Source organism: Dermacentor variabilis, chromosome 9 (assembly GCF_050947875.1).
Source record: "Dermacentor variabilis isolate Ectoservices chromosome 9, ASM5094787v1, whole genome shotgun sequence".
Taxonomy (NCBI): Eukaryota; Metazoa; Arthropoda; class Arachnida; order Ixodida; family Ixodidae; genus Dermacentor; species Dermacentor variabilis.
In genome coordinates, this window is record NC_134576.1 from 87,472,098 (window position 1) to 87,495,444 (window position 23,347).

Here is a 23,347-nt window from a genome sequence, read left to right on the forward strand (position 1 = left end):
CATCCAGTGGCACACACCCACGGGTCGCATGGTACGTACCCAGTGGCATAAACGAGAAACAAGGGGGCTAACAGAGAAGCCCGACTTTTATTAATCATATCATAAGGAGCCAACAAACATTGGTATCAAGGAAAACATAGGGAAGTTACTTGTACTTACCAATTGAAATACAGAAATTATAAATTAATGGCAATGAAAGTGTTAGAAAAAAGATATCGGTGTCCTTCCACTCTGTGAAGAAGGGTGTCCAGCGAAGCCGTGTTTGTGGGCTCCTTAATGGGGAATTGCACCTCTGCCGCGGGTCGGCCCCGCATTGCACTATCTTCGGGATCGACCCACGTATGGGGAATGCCTACCTGACGCCTGCTTCACCTCCGCCGCTGGTCGGCCCGGTATTGAACTGTCTCCGGAATCGGCCCACATATGGGGAGTTTTTCGCTTGCCACAAGGACACGAAAATTTCCTTGGACGGTAGAGGTATACAGCTTCGCTGTAAAACAACCTGCCGCAGCTGGGGAACGATCCCGCGTCTTCGTATTGCGCGCGCGATGCTCCACCCATTGAGCTACCGCGGCGCCGCTTTCCCATCCACTTCCCCTTTTTACAACTGTTAACAAGCACAGCGAAATTTCGGTTTAGGGCCGGAACTTTGTATAAAATATTTTGAAAAATTCGAAAGTTCGAAAAAATAGAAGCATGAAGTTTACACATTAATAGCTCTGCAACAAGAATAGATATCGCGGTTCTGTAAACGGCATCTATTAGACCATTCAAAGCGAACAAATTCGATATGTCAATTTGTATCTTACGTGAATTGGTTACGCTATTTACAAGGGTTCTGCAAAAGCCGTATTTCCATAATACTTAATTTTTCTTTAGATTCATGTGTAACATATCAATATTGCCCTCTGTAGATGCACTGTTATATGCAATTCACAGAATTGTGATATAATTTTTCGTTGTTGAGTTACCGAGTTTTAAACTTGATAGTTTCGTTATCTGAAAATTTTCGATTTTGGTCAATCTTTAATAAAGAAGTGACAACCTAAATGAAAAATCGAAACTAACAGTCACTAGAATTTACGTTTTTTTTTTCTTTTAAATGCAACAAACGTCAAATTTGGTACAGTGGTTCCCAAGCAAAACGAATTCACTTTCTACATGTATTTAGATAGGAGCACCCGAGCTAAAGCTAAAGAGGCAGAGCTGCGTTTACATTAAGTGTTCCTGGCTTGCAAAAAAAAAAAAGAAAGACACGAAGCGTAATTATTCCATCAATGTTTGCTGCAAGCTGTTCTCTAATGTTCATTAATCAGCTATGGCACTGTTATCCATGATTTATTGGTGCACCTTGTCAAATCGATGTACTGCGAGAAAAAGGGGAGCGACTGAATCTGCCGCGGTAGGTCAGTGGCTATGACGTTCGGCTGCGGAGCTAAAGTCATAGGTTCGATCCCTAACCACGACAGATGTGTTCCGGTAGGAGCAGAAATCAAAACAGCTCACGTACCGAGCATCCGTTTCACACTGAACAGCACCAGGTGGTAAAAATTAATCCAGAGCTCTCCGCGCTGCAACATCTCTCATGCTGTTTTGGAACAATAAACTCCCTCGACGAATCAGTCAACCTCGCCGACGAGCGATGACTCGGGGTTCCTAATATATATTATATTTGGCCTGTCTGTCCGTTTTAGATGAACTTTTTACCGAGGCTCCCTACTTCTGCTGGCTCAGTAGTTTAGCGACCGGCGGAAAGCAATGTGGAAAGTTGAGAAATTTGAGTCAGCATGTCGGTAAAATCACTCGAGTCACTCAACACAGTGGCATATTAAACAAACAGCGCAGATGGGCAGGACTACGTAAGGACAGCAGGAGCGCCGAGTCGTCAGTCCTGTCCACCTGCGCGGTTTGTTCAATGTGTCGATGTTCAAGCCAACTAGCCCAGAACAGCACTCTTGACAGTGACACCCAGTTATAAGACAACCAAAAGACACGGGGACGAGCAGTGTATACGGAATAGCGCCTGGCGGTTGTGTGCGGTGTTGTGATCGGCGGTTCACCCCGAGACAACCTCCTGTCACTGCTGGCGTGATTATGGGGAACGGGCCTCACGGCCTCGTCAAAATGGTTCTCAAAACGGATTACTTATGGCCAGCACAGGAGTACGTACCTCGGTCAGGAGAGGTTTAGGCAAAGAGTGCAAGGATACGGTACGTCACCTGTCAGCCGCCCAAATTGGCAAGTCCACGCCGGGGGCGGAGTCAGTGTGCGCTCCTCCCCCTGCGGCACCAGAACTGCGGCACCAGCAAGGCGAGACGCGTTTGGCGGATCGAGTGTTGTTTGTTGGTTCACGGTCGCCGTTACAGACGATGGAAGCAAACAACTCCTGGAAATGCACGTTCTACGGCGTTCCCTCAAGGACTCCGGTAACCGTCACGTCGGTTTGACAGACGCTCGAGCAAATTGTTGTGTCATCCCGGGAAACAAGACGCGCCAGCTTGATTCATGCGTGACAATCCCTGTCTACGAAGCTCCCCTCCTTTCTGCGTGTTCAGTGAACAAAGGTAAGGGAGCGATTGCGTGAACCCTCGCCCTCAACACGGGTCCTTCGATGACTTTGGACGCACCGATTGCGCGGAGGGGCAGGCGGCAGACTTCCTTGGCCTTGGAATCTAGGGAGGACAACGGGGGTTTCAGCAGACTTTTTCGGCTCCTCAGTGTTCTCCAATTCAGTCATGCTGAATTGATGAGACGTAACGTTCTTCACTCTTCATCCAGATATCGTAAATAAATCCAGTAGCTCCTCGTTCTCGATGAGAACACGTTCCTCTCTTCAACAACGTCCTTAGCGTCTATGAGTCGGACGACGTCATGGGCCAGCTAGCCCTTGTTTCCATGCCCGAGCCCAACTCTTACGCGACGTCGCTTCTGCTTGTGGCGGTCTTTGACGTCGGAGGACACATCCGTCTTCGTTCGAGCCCAGGGCGTGTTCGGCCGAGTAGGCGACCAGCAACAACGCGCGGCCAATGACGCAGCATGACCAGCAGCCGACTAGAGGCCGATGCGGCAGAACCAACCATTCAAATAGGAACCACACGGCGTGCCATTGGGCGGCCATTAGTGGGGTTCGTGAGCCATTAGGAGGCGTTCCAGGTCGCCACCTGACTGGCGGACTGCGTCCATACTCCGTTCACATTGTATACCGCGCACCAAAATCGGCTTTCGCCTAGAGAAAGGGCACCAGCCACCTATCGATGTGCCGACGAAGTAGTCTTATCGGTGCCTCTTTGGGACCGATTAGAAAGGGACACTGCATTCACACATATATATACTTGCGCTCCTCAGCTGAGCGCGCACCGCAGTCATAAATATCTATTTGTCCTCTTAACTAGAGCATGTGTCGGCCACGTTGTGTGTCGTTCCTCTTTGCTCGGTGACTTAAGGCTCCAAGAAGAGGTGGGAAAGAGATAAACAAACCCGGATCTCCAGAAGGCTCGGCGATAAATCGTGCGCTGTATGTGTGGTGGAGGAATATTGCACGACCCATATGTAATGTATGTAGCTGGACTTCCTCGTACGACGTTTCGATAAGGGGGAATGCGAAAGCGGTGAAGAAACCGCGCCGCTCGCGCGCAGACGACATGTCGTAGCGAGTTCTGCGGTTTGTGGCGACTGCCCTCTTACGACAAGCCTCGCGATATATGCGAGGTGCGTGTTATTTTCCTATGCCGAGTAGAACACTCTGCCTTTCGCCATTGTGGGCGTTTACGCCCATATTTAGTTTCATTGTAGTCGAAGGTAAACCGATCGATCGGCTCTTTTAGCTTCTGAGCGATTTCATCGGTTGGTTTGTAGATCTAACTCGCTGCTTTTCTTTTTCCAGTAATCGCAATGCTTCGGAAATGCTTTCTATCTTACAACAGTCTTGACCTGCAAGGTATCAAGTGGATCTAGCGGCAAGTCTTTTGTGAATTTGAAAGTCGATTTTGCGATGAAGTTGAACGCTCTTTTGAGCAGCCAGTCGAAACGCGACAGGCATTTTAGAGCGCAGCGCTTTTACCTTTCCTGCGGCGAGCGTCGCCGTAACCGAGCGAACGAGCACAACGAAAGATGAAAGTGAACGCGGAGCGCAGCGGGGGGATGAAAGACGCGAGGAGGAAAGCGGAGGGGGTGTAGTGAAAAGGTGAGAAGGAAGGCGTAGTGCGGAGACAACGGCTGCGAGATGGCGCCAGAGAGCGCGCGTGCTCTGAGGCGCCCGTCGACGGCGGCTGCTGTGAATAGCGCCCACACGTCACCCACGCGCTGGCTCTCGGGATCTCCAGAGGCAGTCGCGCCGCACTTCGCTCCGTTCGCAACGTGCCGCACGAGACAGATTGTCCGCGCCTGTCCTGTCTTCTTCCTTGTGATCGTCTAGAAAGCGCAACCGATCTTTCCAAAGCCAAGGAGGTTCCAAAAGAGAAAAAATTAGACCTCCTAGGCGCCAGTCCTAATATGGCGCTATGAAAACACGTATAGAGCATGCGCTCTAATATCGCATTAGGAAGTATCGTAATCGTCGGTGAATGTTTGTGTTCAAGATTTATTTGACAACAAATAAGCAAATAAACAGCTTGCTTAGGAAAAGGATTTCTGTTACCTGTTGTTCCTAGTTCTGGCTTTCTGGTGTATATGTCTGGTTTTCTTTTGGTCCCTTTAACCGACAACGAAACAACTGACATAGTACAGACACGACCGCTGACATACGTTTGTTTTCTTTTTTGTTTCTTTTTTGCCGCCTTCTCCTTCCTCTCCATATTTTTCTCCCCTCACCTCTTTCCCAATGCAGTGATGTTGAGGTGGTCTTCCTGTCAGAGACAGTTAAGGCACTGCAATTAACTCTTCCATTCTCTTTAAGGTCACTTCGTACACACGGTAAAATCTCAGTGCCCTTCGACTCTGTGAAGAAGGATGACCAGCGAAGCTGCGTATGTGCACTTCCCCCGCGGATACGCCCGGCATTGCACTATCTTCGGGATCGGCGCACGTATGGAGAGTGTTTAACGCCTGCTTCACCTCCACCGAGGGTCGGCCCGGTATCGCACTTCTTCGGGATCGGCCCAGGTATGGGGAGCTTTGTGTCTGCACACTGTTAAGAACGGCCCGCTGAGGTTCGTTTTGCCAGCCAGTTGCGACAGCGGCGTCAACTTTTCTTGGAAAGCCACCGTTACGCTCTAGCCTCGGCGCCGTTGCGACTAAACGCGATCGGCGGACCAACTATTATTACTGAACCCGCCACCGCCGATCTGATCTGCTACGAGCGGGGGAGTTGCCGAGGGAACGTCTTTGGAGGCCCCTTCCCACGCGCCATTCTAGACGCAAGACAATGGACAACCGGTGGCCGCGCTGCGGGGGTCAGCTCGGGGAATAAAATGCGCCTTTCCTGACGTAAGCCACGAGTTCTGCAAAGACAGTCTGACGTCGGTGGGGACCGTGAACCTGTGCGAAAGTGTGTGTAATCCCTCGCGCGCAGAGGCGGCTCGTCTACAGTGCCTGGTCGGCCGTTTCCCTCACCTTGGGATCGAGGGAGAACCGAGTGTTCATAAACCGCTGTTGTGCGGCTGCTCAGTGTACTTCTTCTGTCGCAGTCATGCTATAGACTGATGAACTGCAACGCCCTTATGTAGATACTGTAAATAAACCCATATTTCTCGTTCTCGATGAGAAGCAGTCCTTCCCTTCAACAACGTCCTCAGCGTGGATAAGTTGGACGACGGCACGGGCCAGCTACTATCTAATTCATGCCCGGCTCCAATCTTGACAACTGGTTACGAACGGCGGGATTGACCTCCCAATCCTTACAACACGGACACGATGTATCTCTTAACAGCTTCGCTTTAAAATTAGTTACGTCGTCGTGTTTCTTAATGCCGTCGACAAACGCGGGAGCAGTGGCGCTATAGTGAACTAGAACACCATAGTGGCGCCAACGAGCCAGCTGTGGAAGACGACGACGCTGCAGCGAGTCCTGATGATGATAGTTCTGTGTCGACACGCGGACATCATCCTGGGGGAACTGGCCCTTAACAGCTCCGCTGTAAAAAAGAAGGTGCGGCCTGTCGCGTGCATCGAAAGCACGCGGCGGCGCCACCAGCCGGGTGCTGTCGGGTCTAGGATCGGCACAGAAAATGCGAGACCGCAGAAGACCAGTGAATCTAGAGCTGATAAAGTTTTTCACTCACTCACACTCAGGAACGCGCTTGGAGCGCCGTTCTACTCCCTACAAACGAAAGCCTATCTGCACATTGCAAGTTAGTCAAAACTTATTAAGCATGACCAACACTTTTTCACGAGCAGCAAACACTTGGGAAACGCGCAAGCGGGGGCATACCGCAATATCCACGCAACCAACCGCACTCCGTGGAAATTAATTGATTTCTCTGCAGTGAACTATAACAGACACTTCCCCTTTACGCGAGCATATTTACAACGCCACGCGAGGCCCTATAGATTTGTCTGCATCAAACCAACACAAAAGAAAAAAAGAAGTGTATTGCATTTAAATACTAATAAAAAGACCAGGAACCGCGTACACTAATAGGACGTAGCACGATTAAAAGATTACTAGTTTACCATAGCACCGTGCGTGTCCTTGTGCGTCTTCTTTTGTCCCGTCTTTCAAACGCTCTACGGTAAACTTGGGCGCCAACACGAACCTATTACTTGGTCGGAGAGGTAGGTGTCCTTCGAAGCCAAGAAAGGCAAGGAATGCTGCTCAGCGCAACACCCGCGGGTCCAAAGGCAACAGGAGATAATGACTGGAAAATCATGCAAGTCCAGAGATTGAGGCGAGGCCAGATTGACATCACGCGTCCCCTTCCGACACTGATCTGCGCAACTCAGAGTATAGGTCAGCATATCGTTTGTAGGACAGTTCGTCGTTCGTCGCAATGTTTACAGAACCAACCTTGGCTCTATAAACGTTGGTTCGTCGGGACTGGGAGCGGGGGGGAGTCGTTCTCTCCTGCCCGAAGAGTATTTTGGCGCTACGCACGCATTCGATCTTCGGCTTGAAAAGGAGTAAACAGCCCTTGTGCAAGAAAACTCCCTCCTGAACTCGTAGTGGAGGAATGCTGCGGGAGATCATGGTGTAACCGGGCTCGTATGGGAGAAGCACGCCATCAGTACAAAATAAGTGGGCTAGTTGGCAGTGGCGTAGCCAGAAATCTTTTTCGAGAAGTGGGGCGGACGCACCCACTTGACCGGAGACGTGAAGGCTGAGGAAAGAGGGGAAGCCGCGTACTAACATGAATATTTCTTTGGGGGGGGGGGGGGAGGTCACGTGCTCGGTGCGCCACCAGCTGGCTACGCCACTGCTAGCTGGCATTCCATTCTCGTAAAAACGAAGTTGACACTCCGACAAAAGCGCTTGTGTTTTACGTCACCTGTATCGTCTCTCATCTTTCCTTAACGTATATCATTTACTCTGGCCGTGCTCGCAAGCTCACAAACTCCGGACCGGACAAGCGCAAGTTTGAAAAAGAAAAAAGAACTCGCTCCCCAACTCTGGGCCGCACAGCTAGGGTGGCTAGAACAGCAGGTCCACGACGCCGCCAGGAAACTCAACCTCCCGGTTCCGTCGTGGGAGACGCCCACTCCATCAGAGCTCAAAGCTCTCGTGGCCTGCAGGACCTGAATAAAGTTGATTTCCTTCCTTCCTTCATATTTCCTGTACTTAGAGAGATGGATACTCGGAGGCTGCCGCATTGTATCGGCGGTAGAGAGCGCCACCTTTCCATAAAGAGAAACTTATGGGCATCACTGCGAGTCGACCCAGTTGGAATTGATTCATCACAAGTTTCACGGTGACACGTACAGAACTTCCACTCTTAAAAAATATTACCCCCTTTTAGGCGCATTCTCAAACAATCATCTCGCTAGCTTGCGTTTCCTTTCATTAAAGCTCTGCGCCCCATATTTTCCTGACAAGAACGATATGTCACGCTGATAACGTGCATGCCGTTCCCCCGAAATACCGGATGCACGGCATTAAAGAAGGACACGCAAGGAAGATGACGATTATTGTTAGGGGACATAACCTCGAAATGGTGCGAACGTTTCTAAACGCGTAGCCTTTAACTCCTCTCGGGGCTAAGACAGAAAGAGAGAGAGCAGGTAGACAAAAAAAAAATCTTTATTGAAAAGTCCCTGCTGGGTTCGAAAGCTCCCCTTTCCGTCAGACGCAGGCTGCAGGTAGACGCCTTTTCCTTTCGCCCGTCTTTCTTGGCGCGTTGCGTCACTTCCGTTGCAAGAAGCAGGCCAGGCCTTGGACCGTAGCGGCGTCCTCCGCCAACCGGGCAGCACTGAGCTGGTCATCTGAGCAGTCGCTGGGCAGTATAGCCTCCTAGTGCTGAGTGGTTTTTATTTTAGCATTGTGGTTTATGTTGTGTCTGATATTGTTTGGAGCTGATGGGCACGCCCACATAATGTGATAATGTGGTGCATTGCATGTCTTAGTCTGACGAGTATGCTTCTGGGTGTATCCGCTGCGCGAATAGTGGTGTAGGGAAGGTGCTTGTTTGCAGAAGTCTATGTAGTTGTTTGATGTTTAACGATTTTACAGGAGGAGGGTATCTGTAGCGAGCATTTCGATAGTATTCGAGGATTTCTCCTAAGTAGTCATTCGAGCTCCCGTTTGTTCGTATTGGAAAACTTTTTTTATCTGGTTTTGGGGGGCGTAGTTCTGCTAGGGTCTCTTCTGGGATTTGTTGTCCAGAGAGAGATGGGCGACGCAAATGACTCTCCCGGTTGATACTTGCTCGGCCAGCGTCGTGCGCAGCGTTGTTCCCAATTACCCCTGCATGGCCTGGCGCCCAGATGGGAGATTATTTCCGCTTTCACCCTCGCTCTCTCCGCATTTTTCATCCACCGCTGCGCTCCGTGTTCGCTCTTTCATCCGCTGTGCTCGTTCGCCCGGTTACGCCGGGAACGCCGACGTAGCAACGGACGTCCAAGAGCTGCGCTCCAAGATGCGTTGCGCTGCACAGTTAAACCTCGACATAAGGAACTTCAATATAACAAAATTCTCTATATAACGAAGTATCTAAATTTTCATAACCTCGTGTCCACAGATTATGTATTTAGAACCGCAATATAACGAAGTGTGTCTGTATGCGATTTCAATATAACGAAATTTCGCTTCCGCAGCAAAAGTACGCCGAGGCAATAAGCGGAAACTTCCGCGGACGGAGATCGTCAAATGATTGAATTACAAGCGGCTGCTTGCAAACGCGCCTCCCAAATCGCACGCGACGTGACAAGAGCGACCGCCGAAGTGCAGCCGCATCATGTTCCGTATGAAGTCCAAGTGCGATAAGACCCTATCGCGCCCCACGTACTTTGTGCTTTAGGTGCGAGTGAAAGTATGAGGGGAAAAAAAGGTGGTGGCTTCACGAGTGCTGCCTCACCGCGTGAACAAAGAGAAAGAGGGGGAGGGGAGCTCGCTCGCGGTAACGCGATCAAGCACGTGCGAGGGTCGGGGAAGGGGTGTTAAGCCGGTGCGCGTCGCGAATTCTGGCGCGCGTCTCGGGCGCGGCTGCGCATGGCTGAAGCGCGGCTGAGCGCATACGCAGCCGCGCCCACCGCTTTAGAGGTAATTTGCTGCGTGTGCAAAGAATGGGCGCGCCGAGACGGCGTGGCATTGTGTAAGCCACCTTCCCGTGCGTTTAGTGTTGAAGGTTGCGTAATCTCGAGTTTCGGTGACCCGTTGGAGCGAGAGGCTGACGAAGCATTCGGTTCCCGCTGCCGGCGCTTCTCGTGATAGCGTCGTCTCAGTGCGGGCGACGCCATCAGCCGCGGGGGCGGAGTGCGCGCGCAAGCGCCGCTGGCTTCGCTTAATTTGTACCGTCGATGTGAAGATATCGTCGATGTGACATGTAACCGCATCATTCGTCGCCGACTCCCAAGTTCATCAAAATGAATCGTTTTCTCATTTGCTTTTTTTCTCGATTGCCCGACCAATCCGGAAAATTCTGCGGCCCTTTCCGTGCAAGAAAAATCGATCGGCGACTATACGTACTTGCACAAAAGGTCGAATTTCAATACAACGAAATTTCGATATAGCGAAGCAAAGTGATGTTTGCGTGTGCTTCCAAGCCTACGAAGCCAGCAAATACGAAAAGAAATACTGATGGCAACACTGCTTCAAGCATCAGCTCTCTGTCACGTCAATGATTTTGACAGCATCTGTTCAGGCCTAGTTTGCTCATATCGGCATAGATGGACTACACTGTATAACAATCAAAGGAGCCAAATTTAAACCTCGCAAGTTTCTGGACCATTACCACGTCACAACGGCCCAAATACTAAATCATTTTAACTCTGTGATGTCACACAAACATACTGAAGTTCGAGAAATGTAAGCTTGGACATCCTTCTTGGTAATCAATCTTCTACCACAAAATTAAGAGTTCTGACTGAATATTCTTTCACTCTAATTATTTTTGTGTATTCTCACTGTATCCCTTCAACAAAGTATGAATGCGCCCCTTTTCCAGAAGTATGTTTTCTCATATACTCAAATTACAGTAGGACGCTATCATGTCTCGAGGTTGTGTGCAAGTTCTACTTTACGAATTTTTTGATGCATTTTACTTTGAGAAATTAAACTAGTTCAGCAATGCCTATACGCCATGTGGAGGGCCTGCGTAGATTGGGATTCATGGTTCAGGATGACTTTTCCCACACGGGCAACTTCGCCACCGACACCAGATTTTCTGTGACACAGGGCACGTAACAGTACGGCGTTAAAATCTAATTTCAGTACTTTTCTTGCATGCTCAGAACTGTAGAAAGTGTACAGAAGCAAAATGTATGTAGAATTTTCTATTCTCCAGTGAGTTTTTAGAAGTTTTCAGAATGTGGACTCTATGCAAGTACTCTCTACATGAACGTCGCATCGAAGAACATACCTATTTCGTGTGTCACACACTTTGGAAGAACCTATCCAGCCACTTGAAAAATATGCCTCACGTAAAGCATTGTTGCAAACGAACAATGAAGGAGGCAAGCCCACGGCATGACATACTGACTCCAAAAATTAAAGTCGGTCTTACACCCTTCAACTCGCGTTGATATAACATTTCACACATATTATTTCAACTTGCAGTATCATCTCAATACGAACTTTTTTGAAGATGTATGCAATACATTTTAACTATGCTTTTGTTATCTATGCACTTCTTAGCGTTCACCATTGTGCACACTGCACCTGAAGGGGTTAAGCATGCGCACATAAATTCACATAAATTTAAGGCGCCAAATCCTAACTGGACTCGTGAAAAAGCATCCCAAAATATTTTTTTCCCTCTTGTTTTTTGGTGTACAAAGAAATTTCTTCTTCCTCACACTCTACTCAGCAAACCACATTGACTTATGCTGCCGGTGTGTTGCGCTTTTTGCTGGAGACGCAGTAAGAACGCATGCACAATAATTATCAAATACATTTATTTGTTTACATTTGCTGTACAAATACCTCATCAGTGCCTCGCCTATACAATAGCAGTCGATAAAAACAAAGGCGAGATTGGTGCTTCTCACCATGCCTCGCGTATGTACAGAAAAAGTGGGCCCTCCCCTAACCTATTCCCATGTTTCTTTAGCTGTTCCAGTTCCACAAAGAGCCCTTAAGAATCGCATCTTGAGACACTATTCAAAACCCTCTTAGTTTAAAAGAAAAACCCTGGTACATGTGCACTCTATGCTGTTTTAACTTTTGTTCTGTAGTAACACACCACACAACAAGTCTTTCATGCAGCGATGGTGCAACTGCATTTTCCTTATAAAAGATATAGAACACATTGTCACAGTTCTGCAACTTCCCCGCGTTATACGCATGGGAAATACATGACCGTGTGACAGTGCATATGGGATTATATTAGTGGATAGTCAAAAGGAATTTTTTGAAGATTTCATTAGATCTTGCAGGTTGATAAAAATATTACGTTTAACCAACTTTAAACCTGCAAACTAAATAACTAAAATTAATAAAAAATATTTTGAAAGTGTCAGTTAAAATAAACACTTTTTAACAATTCTAAGACAAATGCCACCATGACCATCAGTCCATGCTATCCATTTTCATTTAGCTGACACCTGTTGTCAATGACTATTTTTCTGCGGCTGTTTGACACTGCTTCACAAAATTTAAAAGGAAAGTGAGAAAACATGATCATCTCAAATGACCTAACATTAAAGGTCATGCCAGCAATACCTATACGTCATACGCGCACATTTGGTAACCGCCGAATCGCAGGTATTCAGGAAAACGATCGATGTAAACCCAAGGAATACCCTCCACTACCAAGGCCGCCTATACCGATTACACATATATAGATACCTTACATGCAGGAACATGCACTTCAAGGTCAACTTCGCTCAGAGCAAGAGCACATATTTACGGAGTTCCTCAAGCAAAGCCCAAACAGTTACCAGCACAATTTGCGACATGTCATGAAACATCACGCACCCAAACCACACATATATTGGCCCATTAATAAATACCATGCAAAAAGCACGTCTCAGAAGCTAAGAGCGTAGAAATCACACACTTCTATGGACAACTTGCGTGCTGCTTGCAAGGGGCGGTGTTGCAGTTAACGTGCATCATTAGTGTGCACATTCTCAGGTAACTGTGTAAGGGAAACTATTTATATGGGGCATTTGATTTTAATGCTAACCGAATTTTTAAAGCATCGCCTGTGGAAGATGGCATAATCCTACCCCTTGAGGAGAATTACTACATATGTAGGTAAACATTACTCGCATGAAAAAGCAAAATGCATATTCAAATGCAGCCCGACCTTGTTATAACGAAACTGCATGTAACACAATATTACGTAAGCATAAATTTTTTTACGTGTTAATATTCACAAGGAAACAGATTACTTTTTGGTCTATTATATTTACTAATTCATTATATAAGTGTTCATTATACTTATGTTCCAAATGTCATAAGAAATCACTAATCACCACTAATTACTAAGGGCGGATACTGCAATTCATGGATTAAGCCCATGCTAAGCAATCCAAATGCTGCTGCTGCTGCAGCAAGGACTAAAAGCCATGACCTACCTCATGCTCGGCAGAATGCCACAGTTGCTTGGCCTGCAAGATGCATTTCAGTTTCTCGTGGAATTAATGTTGGGCCTCTTAAGAGTAATTGCAGCTCTTAAGGTTAGTACCATACTTACATTAAAAATTCTGTCAACATTAGAATGAAACACCCGGTATATATAAGTACTGCTGTGTACAACGCTTGCTTTCAGCAGCTGCACGGTAGCAAAACCTCTTTGTGCTGCCCCCCCACCGCATGCTTAAAAAAAAAGAAAAGACTAATGACGAAAGATTTTGCGCACGTCAAACAGTTAACACCTACACAATTCTTTCGTTCTACAGCATACCTGAAAAGTTGTGAACAGGAAATGATTAAGCACGTGTGCGTGGAACAACACTGTGCACATTCAGCCGAGGCTTCTTGCTATGCACCTGTAGAGGCTCGACTATGTTGTGGAATTAGTAGCTGGTCTGACGGAGAACACTAACTGCCCCCTGCACCCTTAGACGAAGAGAGAGAGAGACAGAGATATCTTAAGAGATGTGCAATAGTGCTAAGCGCATTTGCCAGTTCCTTTGTAAGAAAAGTGCTATCTAGCCGCAAAGGAATAAAGCAGCTACTACGTGGAAGATATTTACGGCGTACTTCAGCATGGCAACATGGGCCGTTGGCCCATACTTCGCAACAATCACGCAATTTTACAGACAACATAGGTATCTATGGAATACGGTTTTCCTTGCGGTCACACCAACCATGCGAAATGCACTTCAGCCAATGTTAGTCTGGTTATCTCGCAGCGTAAAATATTGGCACTGCGACACCGTGCAATGCCACACCAAAAATAAGTCGGAAATCTGTTCCTCGCACTTGCCACTTTGGAGAATGAATAGGGGGTATGGGCGAGGAACCTTAGATTGACACTTCTCTTCAAACTACACTCTACCTTTGTACAGCAGGTTCTTTTCTAACATGTAGGTTCTTTTCTAACACGTAGTCCAGATGGATCTCCCAAAGAGCGGGCGTCATTATACGTGTTACGATTCTTTCTTTGGAGACTTCAGCAAAAAAACGGGTTACTGCCTATAGGGAGAGCAGGCTAGAGCAATTTATAGAGGATGGAAAATGCATGCAGCTTGGAGTGGCATCACCATGGTACAACTGTAAGGTCTCTTCAGAACAAGTAAAACATGGCCACCCATGTGCCATTGTGCGTGCTTCGAGCTTTGTACCATTTCCGAAACAGAGCTATGGTCATACGAGCAAAAAAAAAAATAAAGGCACCAGAGCTTGAAGCAAGACATTGGTGCATAGAGCAAAATGAAGCTCCACCGTAGCTTCCACTTGTAGAAGTGCACAAAAAGAGTACATTTTTCCACATCAGCAGCATACCATCAATGCCCGCACGACTTGCCATAGTAATAGATTTTTTTTCCCCTCCCAATATTGTCATGTGTCAATCTCATGGGCTAAAGAATGTCACACTCTCAATGCATTGTGTTTACAATGTTCCGAGAACGCAAGTTTTTCATAGCTCCATGTCTTCACATTTCAAAAGTTCTTTTTCGAGACAATCAATTATCGAAATTTACAACACAAACCAATGCTTCAGCTTACACAAGAAGCTACTTGCTTATATGAAATAAACTTAGCATCTCTAAACACTTATTTCAAATTGCACGCTAAAAAGACAAAATTTCTGTCGCGGTTCACAACCATTGTCAGATGAGCCTTTTATAAATGCATGCTAAATAATCAGATTTTCTCGACAAAGTTAGAACAACGAAGTAAAAAAATTAATGCAAAAATATTATATACTTTGACAAAACAAGAACAATTAAACATTACATCTGTAAGGTCCCGCGCGTTATACCTTGTTTTTTGCTATCGCATTGAAATAAAACTACATAAACTATAATTAATGTCACAGAATCTAAATTCAACAGACTAACTTTGCTAGTTGAAAAAGGGCTCGCATTTGCACCCTAGGCGAAAAATATTTGCCGTGCCTTTGTGTACCATGCAAACCGAAATGTGGCTTCGTGAAGCAATGTTTCGGTATAAGCTACAGCATGAAATGAGAAATGACTTCACCTGTTCTTTTTTTTTTCTCATTCCTTATGAAGGCTGCAATCTGTGTTCCAAATTGTACAGCATTTCTGATAGTTCCCAGCTTCACAAATTCCTCATTATGGCAGCCGTCGAACACATCTGCCATCTCCGAGACGATTTGGTCACGCTCATCACCCTTCCGAATGAGGTGCAGGGTGCAACACGAGCAGCGCGATTCATCTAAAAGACGTCTACTTCTAGACGTCTTTTTTTTTTACGTCTATTACGCATCTATTAGATGTTTATATTTCTCACACAGGTGAGCTTATATCTGGCACAAGCTATGCCTTGGTAGCACAGCAGAGAACGCTGCTTGTGAAGCAAATTGAAGATTGCTAAAGCAGGAGGATAAGGCCCAGGCCTTTGAAGCAAGCCATCGTCATAAAAAAGAAGGGGCATCCGTGGAGACAGGTTAGTAGCAGTTGTTGTAAATCAGTTTTTGTAAACCCACCTTGTGCTCTGGACAAACTACAACGAGGCTTTGTAAATAAAATGCCTACAGGGCAGGTACAATAAAAAAAAAAGAGGAAAATAGAGAGGCTGATGAACACTTTTGCTAGGAGGAGAGTCATGAGCGCTCAGATCACAGCAATTCATCCAAACCCTATTCTGTAGCCAAATCAATGTGTCAATACACATGATCTAAGATTAATTAATGAACTGCTATGGCTGTTATGAAGTCAGCCAGTTAGCGTAAGGGGTGCCTACGGCAAGAAAAACTGCCAAAGAGTGCTGCATGCAGCTATCTTGTGCCGAGCACTCTTAAAAACTGGGAAGCCAGCATCACTTTCAGGTCTGGGTTGCACTAAAAACAGGGGGTGGTGGATACACAGCAAAGGATGAAATAATTTTGCGATGAAAAAAATGGCAAGCCGTTAGCCAGTTGGGGGTGGCCACAATGGGAGAAGAGCAGTGAACTGGGAAAAAAAATGAGAACAAGAATGGGCACCACATGGGCACACTGCAAAAGCAACAACAGAAGTCCTTGAAGTGTGTCTTTTAAGAGGGTGGACAACTTAGGAATCGACGGGCTGCGGGTAGGGCTCTCCGGCGGAGGCGCCCTCCGATTGGGCAGGCGGTGGCGGGGCCACTTCCTCGACGGCAGAGCTGGCAGTGATGAGTGATGACTGAGTGAGACTGCGGAGCGACGACCGCCGCTGCTGCTCACGACGCACAGCAGCCTCCTTGTCCCATGGCTTTGCCTTGACCCGGTAGAAGCGGGTTCCAGCGGGCACATGATATCTGTTCTGTGGCTGCGTGTAGCAGATTCAAAAGGTCAAGAGTAATTCGTGAAACATGGCTGGAACTTCCATCTTGCGAACCACCTTGTACTCCCCCCCCCCCCCCCCCCCGAAAGCATTAAACATAGATCTAAACAGAAAAATGTCACTTTTGCTGCAGTGATGGTGCATTCCAACATAGCAGTGACAGATGGCTCCACTGCTTTGTTGCGCCGAAAGTTTCAATAACACAATGCTGCAGACGATGAGCACATCGGCTTTATTGTGAACAAGCTAGTAATGCTCATAAGCATTGTATTAGAACTGCAAAAAGCTTAGTCTGTGCGAAACTTAAGGTAAAGTCATGGTTGTAGTTAAGCTTATGCCAACTAGCCTTGATTTCAACTCTTGTACAGCTCAGTGTGCTTCTAAACTGCAGAAGAGTTGAAATCTAGGTGAGACTGTCTCCCTTGAACCACCTAAGAAATGGGAAACAAGTGGGTAGCGAAGCATCCTCTCACCCACCACAATGGCTTAGCAGCTATGACATTGCGCTGCCAAGCTCAAGGTCGTAGATTTGACCACAGCTGCGGCAGCCACATTTTGACACGGGCGAAATGGAAAGTACTTGTGTACTTAAGATTTAGGCAAATGCAAAACAACCCAAGGGGCTCAAAGTAATTCCAGAGTCCCCCACTATAGCGCGCGCCTCGTAATCAGGCTGGTTTTGGCATGTAATACCTCAGAACTTAATTAAATTAATTAAAGCATCCCCTCACCTTGCGGGCTTGACAGAATTCTTTCTCGACAACCTCAGCCAGGACCCAACCTTTGCGAACTGTGCCAGGTGCTGGTGACATGAATGTAAGGACAAAGACATGGACATTAGAGATGGCTCTTGTCACTGGTCTACTAGGGTCCACAATTTCGGCAGCAGCCGAACAAAAAAAAAAAAAAAAGAACAGAGCTAGAACACAAGAACACAAAATGGGCAATACGAACACTGACATCGGTGACACCCGTTTTGTGTTCTTACGTTCACTGTTTTTCTTAGCCCAGCTGCTCATATGTCCACATTATACCAGTGTACGACTTCGCGATCACAATTGTGACTGCAGATGAAATAAGCCAAATAAAAAATATTTCAATGCATTTTCCACGCTAAGACTGCAAGAGCGTACACTGTAACCGGTATGCTTTCCGTGGTACTCAAAAAAAAAAAAAACAGGTACGACAAAAAATTGGTTCTTGGCTTCTTGAGCCTGACACCAATAGACACCACTTTATTCATATTATACACTCGTACCTGTATTAACGCAAGGTTTGGTCTGCACATTATAAATGCAACAATGAGAAAGCTGAGAAAAATTTCAAATGTTATGTGTAAACTCAGCTACAAAAAACAACCTTGGATATGCTCAGAACAAAAAACTGAACATGGAGGAGCTTATCTGTGCATGAAGTGGTAGTGTTAACACGAGGGAGCAAGAGGAGAGCATGACATGAGCCACCACGCAGCCGTGCGCTGGTCTCCTGCTCAAACTGATTGCGCAGAGATTGACGGATGTCATAGACTAATTATCTAATTAGGCTGAACGAAAAAAATAAGCTGAGTATCTCCAAGCGACGGCAAACAACATTACTTTGGTTCTATCCAGCTATGTGGCATTTGCATATTTTTTTAACTCTGGCTAAAGTTAGCTGGGACACCCTGTATATAACCTAAATGTACATATGGAATCTCACGGCAATGCCAATGGAAAAAATTTGCTTGGAGTGTCCATACACTTGCTATTGTAACAAAAACAAGAGTCACTCCATCACTGAACTCTGACACATCGGCAGATGTTCGTGTCACTGAAAAATAAAAAAGATCACTGTGAAGCGAACAAGATCGCCAAGCACTCACGAAGGCAATGGTGATTTCGATCGTGCCTCTATACTGCCAGTCAGTACAGTGTGATAAATAGCTAGACTACAGTCTCTCTCCTCGGCCAAAAAGGGGATGCTTTATACTGACGCAGCAAAGTGTGTGCCATTTCCCAGCGATGTCTAACATCAGCCCCTTGGCCCCACAAAGGCAAGACGTCACGTGATGTGCACTCCCTGCTGCAAAGCGAGGGATTGCTTCCCCGTGTGAGTACCACTTTACCTGTTAGAAACTCTAGAATGGCTTCTTGCATCAGCTCTTGTGACAGCGAAGCTGCAGAGAACCACACAAATGGAGAAACGTACAAGTTACGCCGACCCACCTGTCTTGAGGCCGAGGGTGTCGAGGCAGTCTGTGTGCAGAAAGTGCAAGTTCGGGCCCAACACAAAGAGAACATAATTCTGGTGACCTTCATCATAGCAGAGAAGCACAATGTCACCAGGCTGGCATCTGTCAAGAGGAGAAGGGCATAAACAGAGCCACAAATTAATGGCACAAGACAAATCTTATGACAAACTTAAAGGGATACTAAACAGGCAGACACTAAATCAGTTTAGAGTGGTAATGCATGCCCTAAACGGGACGCAAATGAAAAATCTTAAATTGGCTGGTGTCTATACGACAATCATAAATAAAGCTATAAAATTGTACATATCCTGACAAAATCTTAAAAGTTGGCAGCTGTGTAATTAAACCCTCTGCCAAGGTCCAATTTTGATGAAAAAGCTAAAAATGACATACGTGAGGATGGAGACCTTGTCAACGGAGGATGGTGGAAGCTGGGTGCCAAAGTTGTCGGACATGGCCATCTGCACATTTCACAGCAGAAGCAGGCAATGAATATGACAAGACCGACCAGTAGCCTAGATTATAATTATGGCATTGCCAGAATTCGTTCTGTTTGTACGAACGCTCATCCTGCCTGAACCTTGGCTGCCATGACCTTCGACTCATGCTGCCTGTAAGCACGAACTTTGAACTGGCATTGCATAATGAACATACACATTCAATATGCTCCAACACTTGTTCTTCCTCTGTAATATGTTGCTAATCATAAGACACAGCTGATCATAAGACTGCCCTCCACACCTCCACTGCCTACACACCTCTACACCTCCACTGACAAATTCATACGTGTATTGAATGCATGAATAAATGGCACACAACCAGCAGATTATCTTGTCTATCGATTTGAAAAGAGAAACAGAATGCCATCACAGCAAGCATGGTAAAGCAGGACAAGTGCTGATTATTGGTGTAGACAAGCTTGTCGCTACGACTACTAAGCCAGGTTGGAAGCAGCTTCCCGAGACACACGCTAAATCACTTAGAACTGTCAAGTGTGGTTTTCTTACATCCATTTTTTCATTTATTTTGTGGTAAGACATGACTAAATGAAGAGAAAAATTAAACCCAAATTTCCATTTTCTGAATTTCTCGTCACGAGTTTCAAAATATTTTCTCATATTTGGGTGCCGTAGTGCAGTAAATTCTCTTTAAATCTTGCTATCTTCAGTCTTTAGTTCCTTTAGAATACAATGTAATAAACCTTCACCGATAAAAAGTTAACTAGGCTTGATTGAGGCAAGTGTGTTCCAATGACAGAGTGAACGCGGGAGTTGCGTGTTCCATTGCATGGAGGTAAAGGGGTGCACCGGACTTGTGTTAAGAAATTCTGACATGTACAATGGGTCCTTGCAAGGAAAAACATTGCTGGTTGTAGCGCAAAATATAGAACTGCTACATAACTAGACTGTCAAAAACACTAAATGACTCCAAGCAAAAGTATAACAGGTTGACATGTGGGCTTCCTCCACGAAATCAGAAATGGCTTGCATTACCCATTTTGTTTCTGCATTGCTTTGAAAACTTCCACTGTTGTTTCACTTCTGATAACTTGCAATACTTTGTTTAGCAGATTAACACTAACCAGACTTTAACAGTCAGTTGTTGCAAAATATTTGGTTATTTTCAAATATTCTAAAATACTGAATACAGTCAAAGTCCCATTTTTCGGACTCCCAAGGGGCTACAAAAACATCCGAAAAACTGGGCAGTCCGAAAAAATGAATGCATGCTTTTTACTGCCCCCAAGAGCTCAAGTCGCCACAGGCATGTCTGAGCTAGCTCTGAAGGCCTGCTGGGACAGGAGATGGTGGGGGCACGCGTGTGTAATCAAGTCACACAGACCGTGTTCCGTGGCAATTGCCCTTTCCTATTCCTGGTATGCTTCACCACAATACTTCGTGTATGCTTCGCCGCGCAACACTGCTTTATTGAGGCGAAGCTGATTTTCGAAAACAGGCATTACGCAATGTGTTGTACTTTCTGAGCTTTAAAGCCATTGGCGAGGTTTACAAAGGTGGAATCGGCGTCATTGCTGACAGTGGCGAATTCTTTCAATGAAAAACATGGCATCAAACAGCAAGAAGCTTGGTAGCGAACGTCAAAACAGTTAGGCCTAGCACTGGTGCAGTGCAGGCTACGGCTGCCAGCAGATCTGCACTCGAGAGCACCGGTTCGAGGCGGTGGCAGCTTCGGTTAATGCCATTTAAGACCCGTGGTCATGGCAAAAAGTCCGAAAAATGGGATGGCGAAGGGTTTTGCATCCGAAATTTCGAACATTTTCGTAGACAAACTCTACGACGCATGTGGCGTCCGAAATATTGGGTACGTCTGAAAAATCGGGCATCATCCCGAAAATCAGTCTTTGACTGTGGTTCATTTTCAGATACGAAAACGAATAAAGTAGGATCTCGTTAGTTCGAACTCCCAGGAGACCAGAGATTTATTTAAGTAAAACGCAGCCTGAACTAAGGAGAGCCTCTTTAAATGTAGCGCCCCATCAATTGCGCGGTTCAGCATGCAAAAATAGTTTTTATCTTTCCGACATCAAAGCCCCGCTACCCGTCCTGGAAGAAGCCTAGGTTCAGTATAAAGTCCAAGCGTGATAAGATCGCGCCTGTGCGTAGTTTGCTGTGGGCGCGAGAAAAAACGTGCAAGGATGAGCTGAGAAAGATGGTGGCTTGATGCCGTCCTATCTCGTGCCCATTGTTGGAGATCACGTGATCAGGCATGCCCTAGAAGGGGAGCGTTAGTGAACACGGTAATGTGATCAAGCGCACACTAGGGGGGCGGGAGGGGGGGGGCACGCGCCACTCTACTTGCTCCGGTTCGATTGTGGCTCCTCTTTGCTTGTCATTTTTACGGCGCACATTATGGTAGCTAGCCACACGTCGAACACCTTCACCTTTGGCTCAGGTTTTGTCCAAAAAGCAGTCCATGGGAGTGAGAAATGTTGTTCTAAACCAATGTGTGGTCTTTGGAGTTCGAATTCGCAGGAGCTTTTCTCTATTTAAGTACATAGGACCTTGCCGGTACCAATACACCAGTTCGAATTATCTGTCAATTAGAATTAAAGAGATTTTGAAGTATTGGGATTTCACTGTAAGTTAATGTGCAATACAGTGAAACCTCGTTAAACCGTAGTTGGCCGGAGCTCGGAAAAGGTACGTACTAAACGGTAGTACTGTTAACCGAAATGGCATGAGATCGCGCACTTACCTGTCGAAAACGGAACTCAAAGAGAGTGCGATGAAAGGGCAAAAAAACATGCAGTATTTATTCACTTCGCGCGAAACAAGTATTATTTTCGTTTGATGCCACAGTGGCCTAGCACGACGACTCCTCAAACTTACTGAAGCTGCGTGCCAGCTTTTCAGCCAGCCCCCTCTTCTCGGCAAACACTCGCATAGCAGATTCCTCGTTGGCGTTACGTATTCTCCGTGCACGCGCGCAGCAGTGCTGCAGAAGTCCCGGGGCACCTTTTTTATTGCTGGGTGCCGGAATTTGGAATAGTTACGTTATCGCGCCCCTCTTCTCGTCGTGACGATTGCATCCATGAGGCCGACGTAACGCGCAGCTTCTGCCACTGTCGGGCGTGAATCGCCCGTGCTGTCGCTTTCCGTGTAGTCCGTGTCGCTAGTCGACACTTCGGCAACAACAGAGGCACTGACGGCAAAAAGTCGAACCTCGTAGCCGACATTTCTTCGCAATCACTGCAGCGCTGCCGAGCAACTTCTTCGCATTCTAAATGCCACACACCGTAGTCAACAGCAAATCCCTGTCGCGTGCCCGCACCGACTTCTTCATGTCACGTTCAATAGCACGGATATATGTCTAATTTTTCTTCTATGCTGAGCACCCGGCGTCTTTTTTATTCGAGCTTCGGCATGATGCGAGCCCTTGCTAGCACGTCGCCACAATGCTCTCTGCATGGCTCTCTGGCACAGAGTCGAAATGATGTTGATGTTGATGTGGCTTCACGCGCGAACGCACAGGGCGCTTGGAGGCCGTTGTTCCGATCTCTGAGGCTTGCTGTTCTGCCGGGCTGCCCCGATAGAGAGGACGTACCGCCGTTTTTGCGTGATGAAAAGTGGAAATGCTACGTTTTAACCGATGCGTACGAAATAAGCTGTACAGTTTAATCGGATACAAAACACATTATGTTCAATGGGCGCTGAGTCGGGGATTTGTCTTTACTACTTTTAAAACGAAACTACTGTTTAAGCGGGTACGGTTTAACGAGGTTTTACTGTATTTGATTCACACTCGAAACTTCCAATAGTCACTCACCACTACTATAAACACTTCTCTCGCTGCTTGCATTTATGACCAAAAAATAACATGTATAAAAGAAAAGATACAGATACGCATTGTATATAATTCCGTGTAACCTTATGTCTATTACACTGAAGGTGAAGCACATCTGAACCCATTTACTGCTGACCAAATGACAGGTTCCTGTAACCACCAGCCAAGTGAACCGCTTGCAGTTGCTACCCAAGTGTAGTGCTGGTATATAAAGTATAGCAGCTACTCCGCAGACCGAACACAACTGCCCAGCAAAGCGCACGGAGTTGAGACTTCTATGACAGGACTACTTCGAAGCTTCTGTAGTGTCACTTGCCAAGTAGAAAACAGAGCATAGTGATCCCC

General features: G+C 46.5%; 1 protein-coding gene across 2 annotated transcripts in view; it reads right to left on the reverse strand.

The window, feature by feature from the left end:
- Nucleotides 1–11,463: 11,463 nt before the first annotated feature.
- Nucleotides 11,464–23,347, reverse strand: part of LOC142557066 (uncharacterized) — a 74,411-nt gene continuing 62,527 nt past the window's right edge. For both annotated transcript variants that reach the window (XM_075668632.1, XM_075668633.1), the window contains 4 exons: nucleotides 19,091–19,158; nucleotides 18,672–18,799; nucleotides 17,199–17,269; nucleotides 11,464–16,452 (listed from right to left, as the gene is read on the reverse strand). In XM_075668632.1, coding sequence (XP_075524747.1) covers nucleotides 16,216–16,452; nucleotides 17,199–17,269; nucleotides 18,672–18,799; nucleotides 19,091–19,158 — 504 coding nt within the window. In that variant the 3' untranslated portion in view covers nucleotides 11,464–16,215. The remainder of the gene's footprint in view (nucleotides 16,453–17,198; nucleotides 17,270–18,671; nucleotides 18,800–19,090; nucleotides 19,159–23,347) is intronic.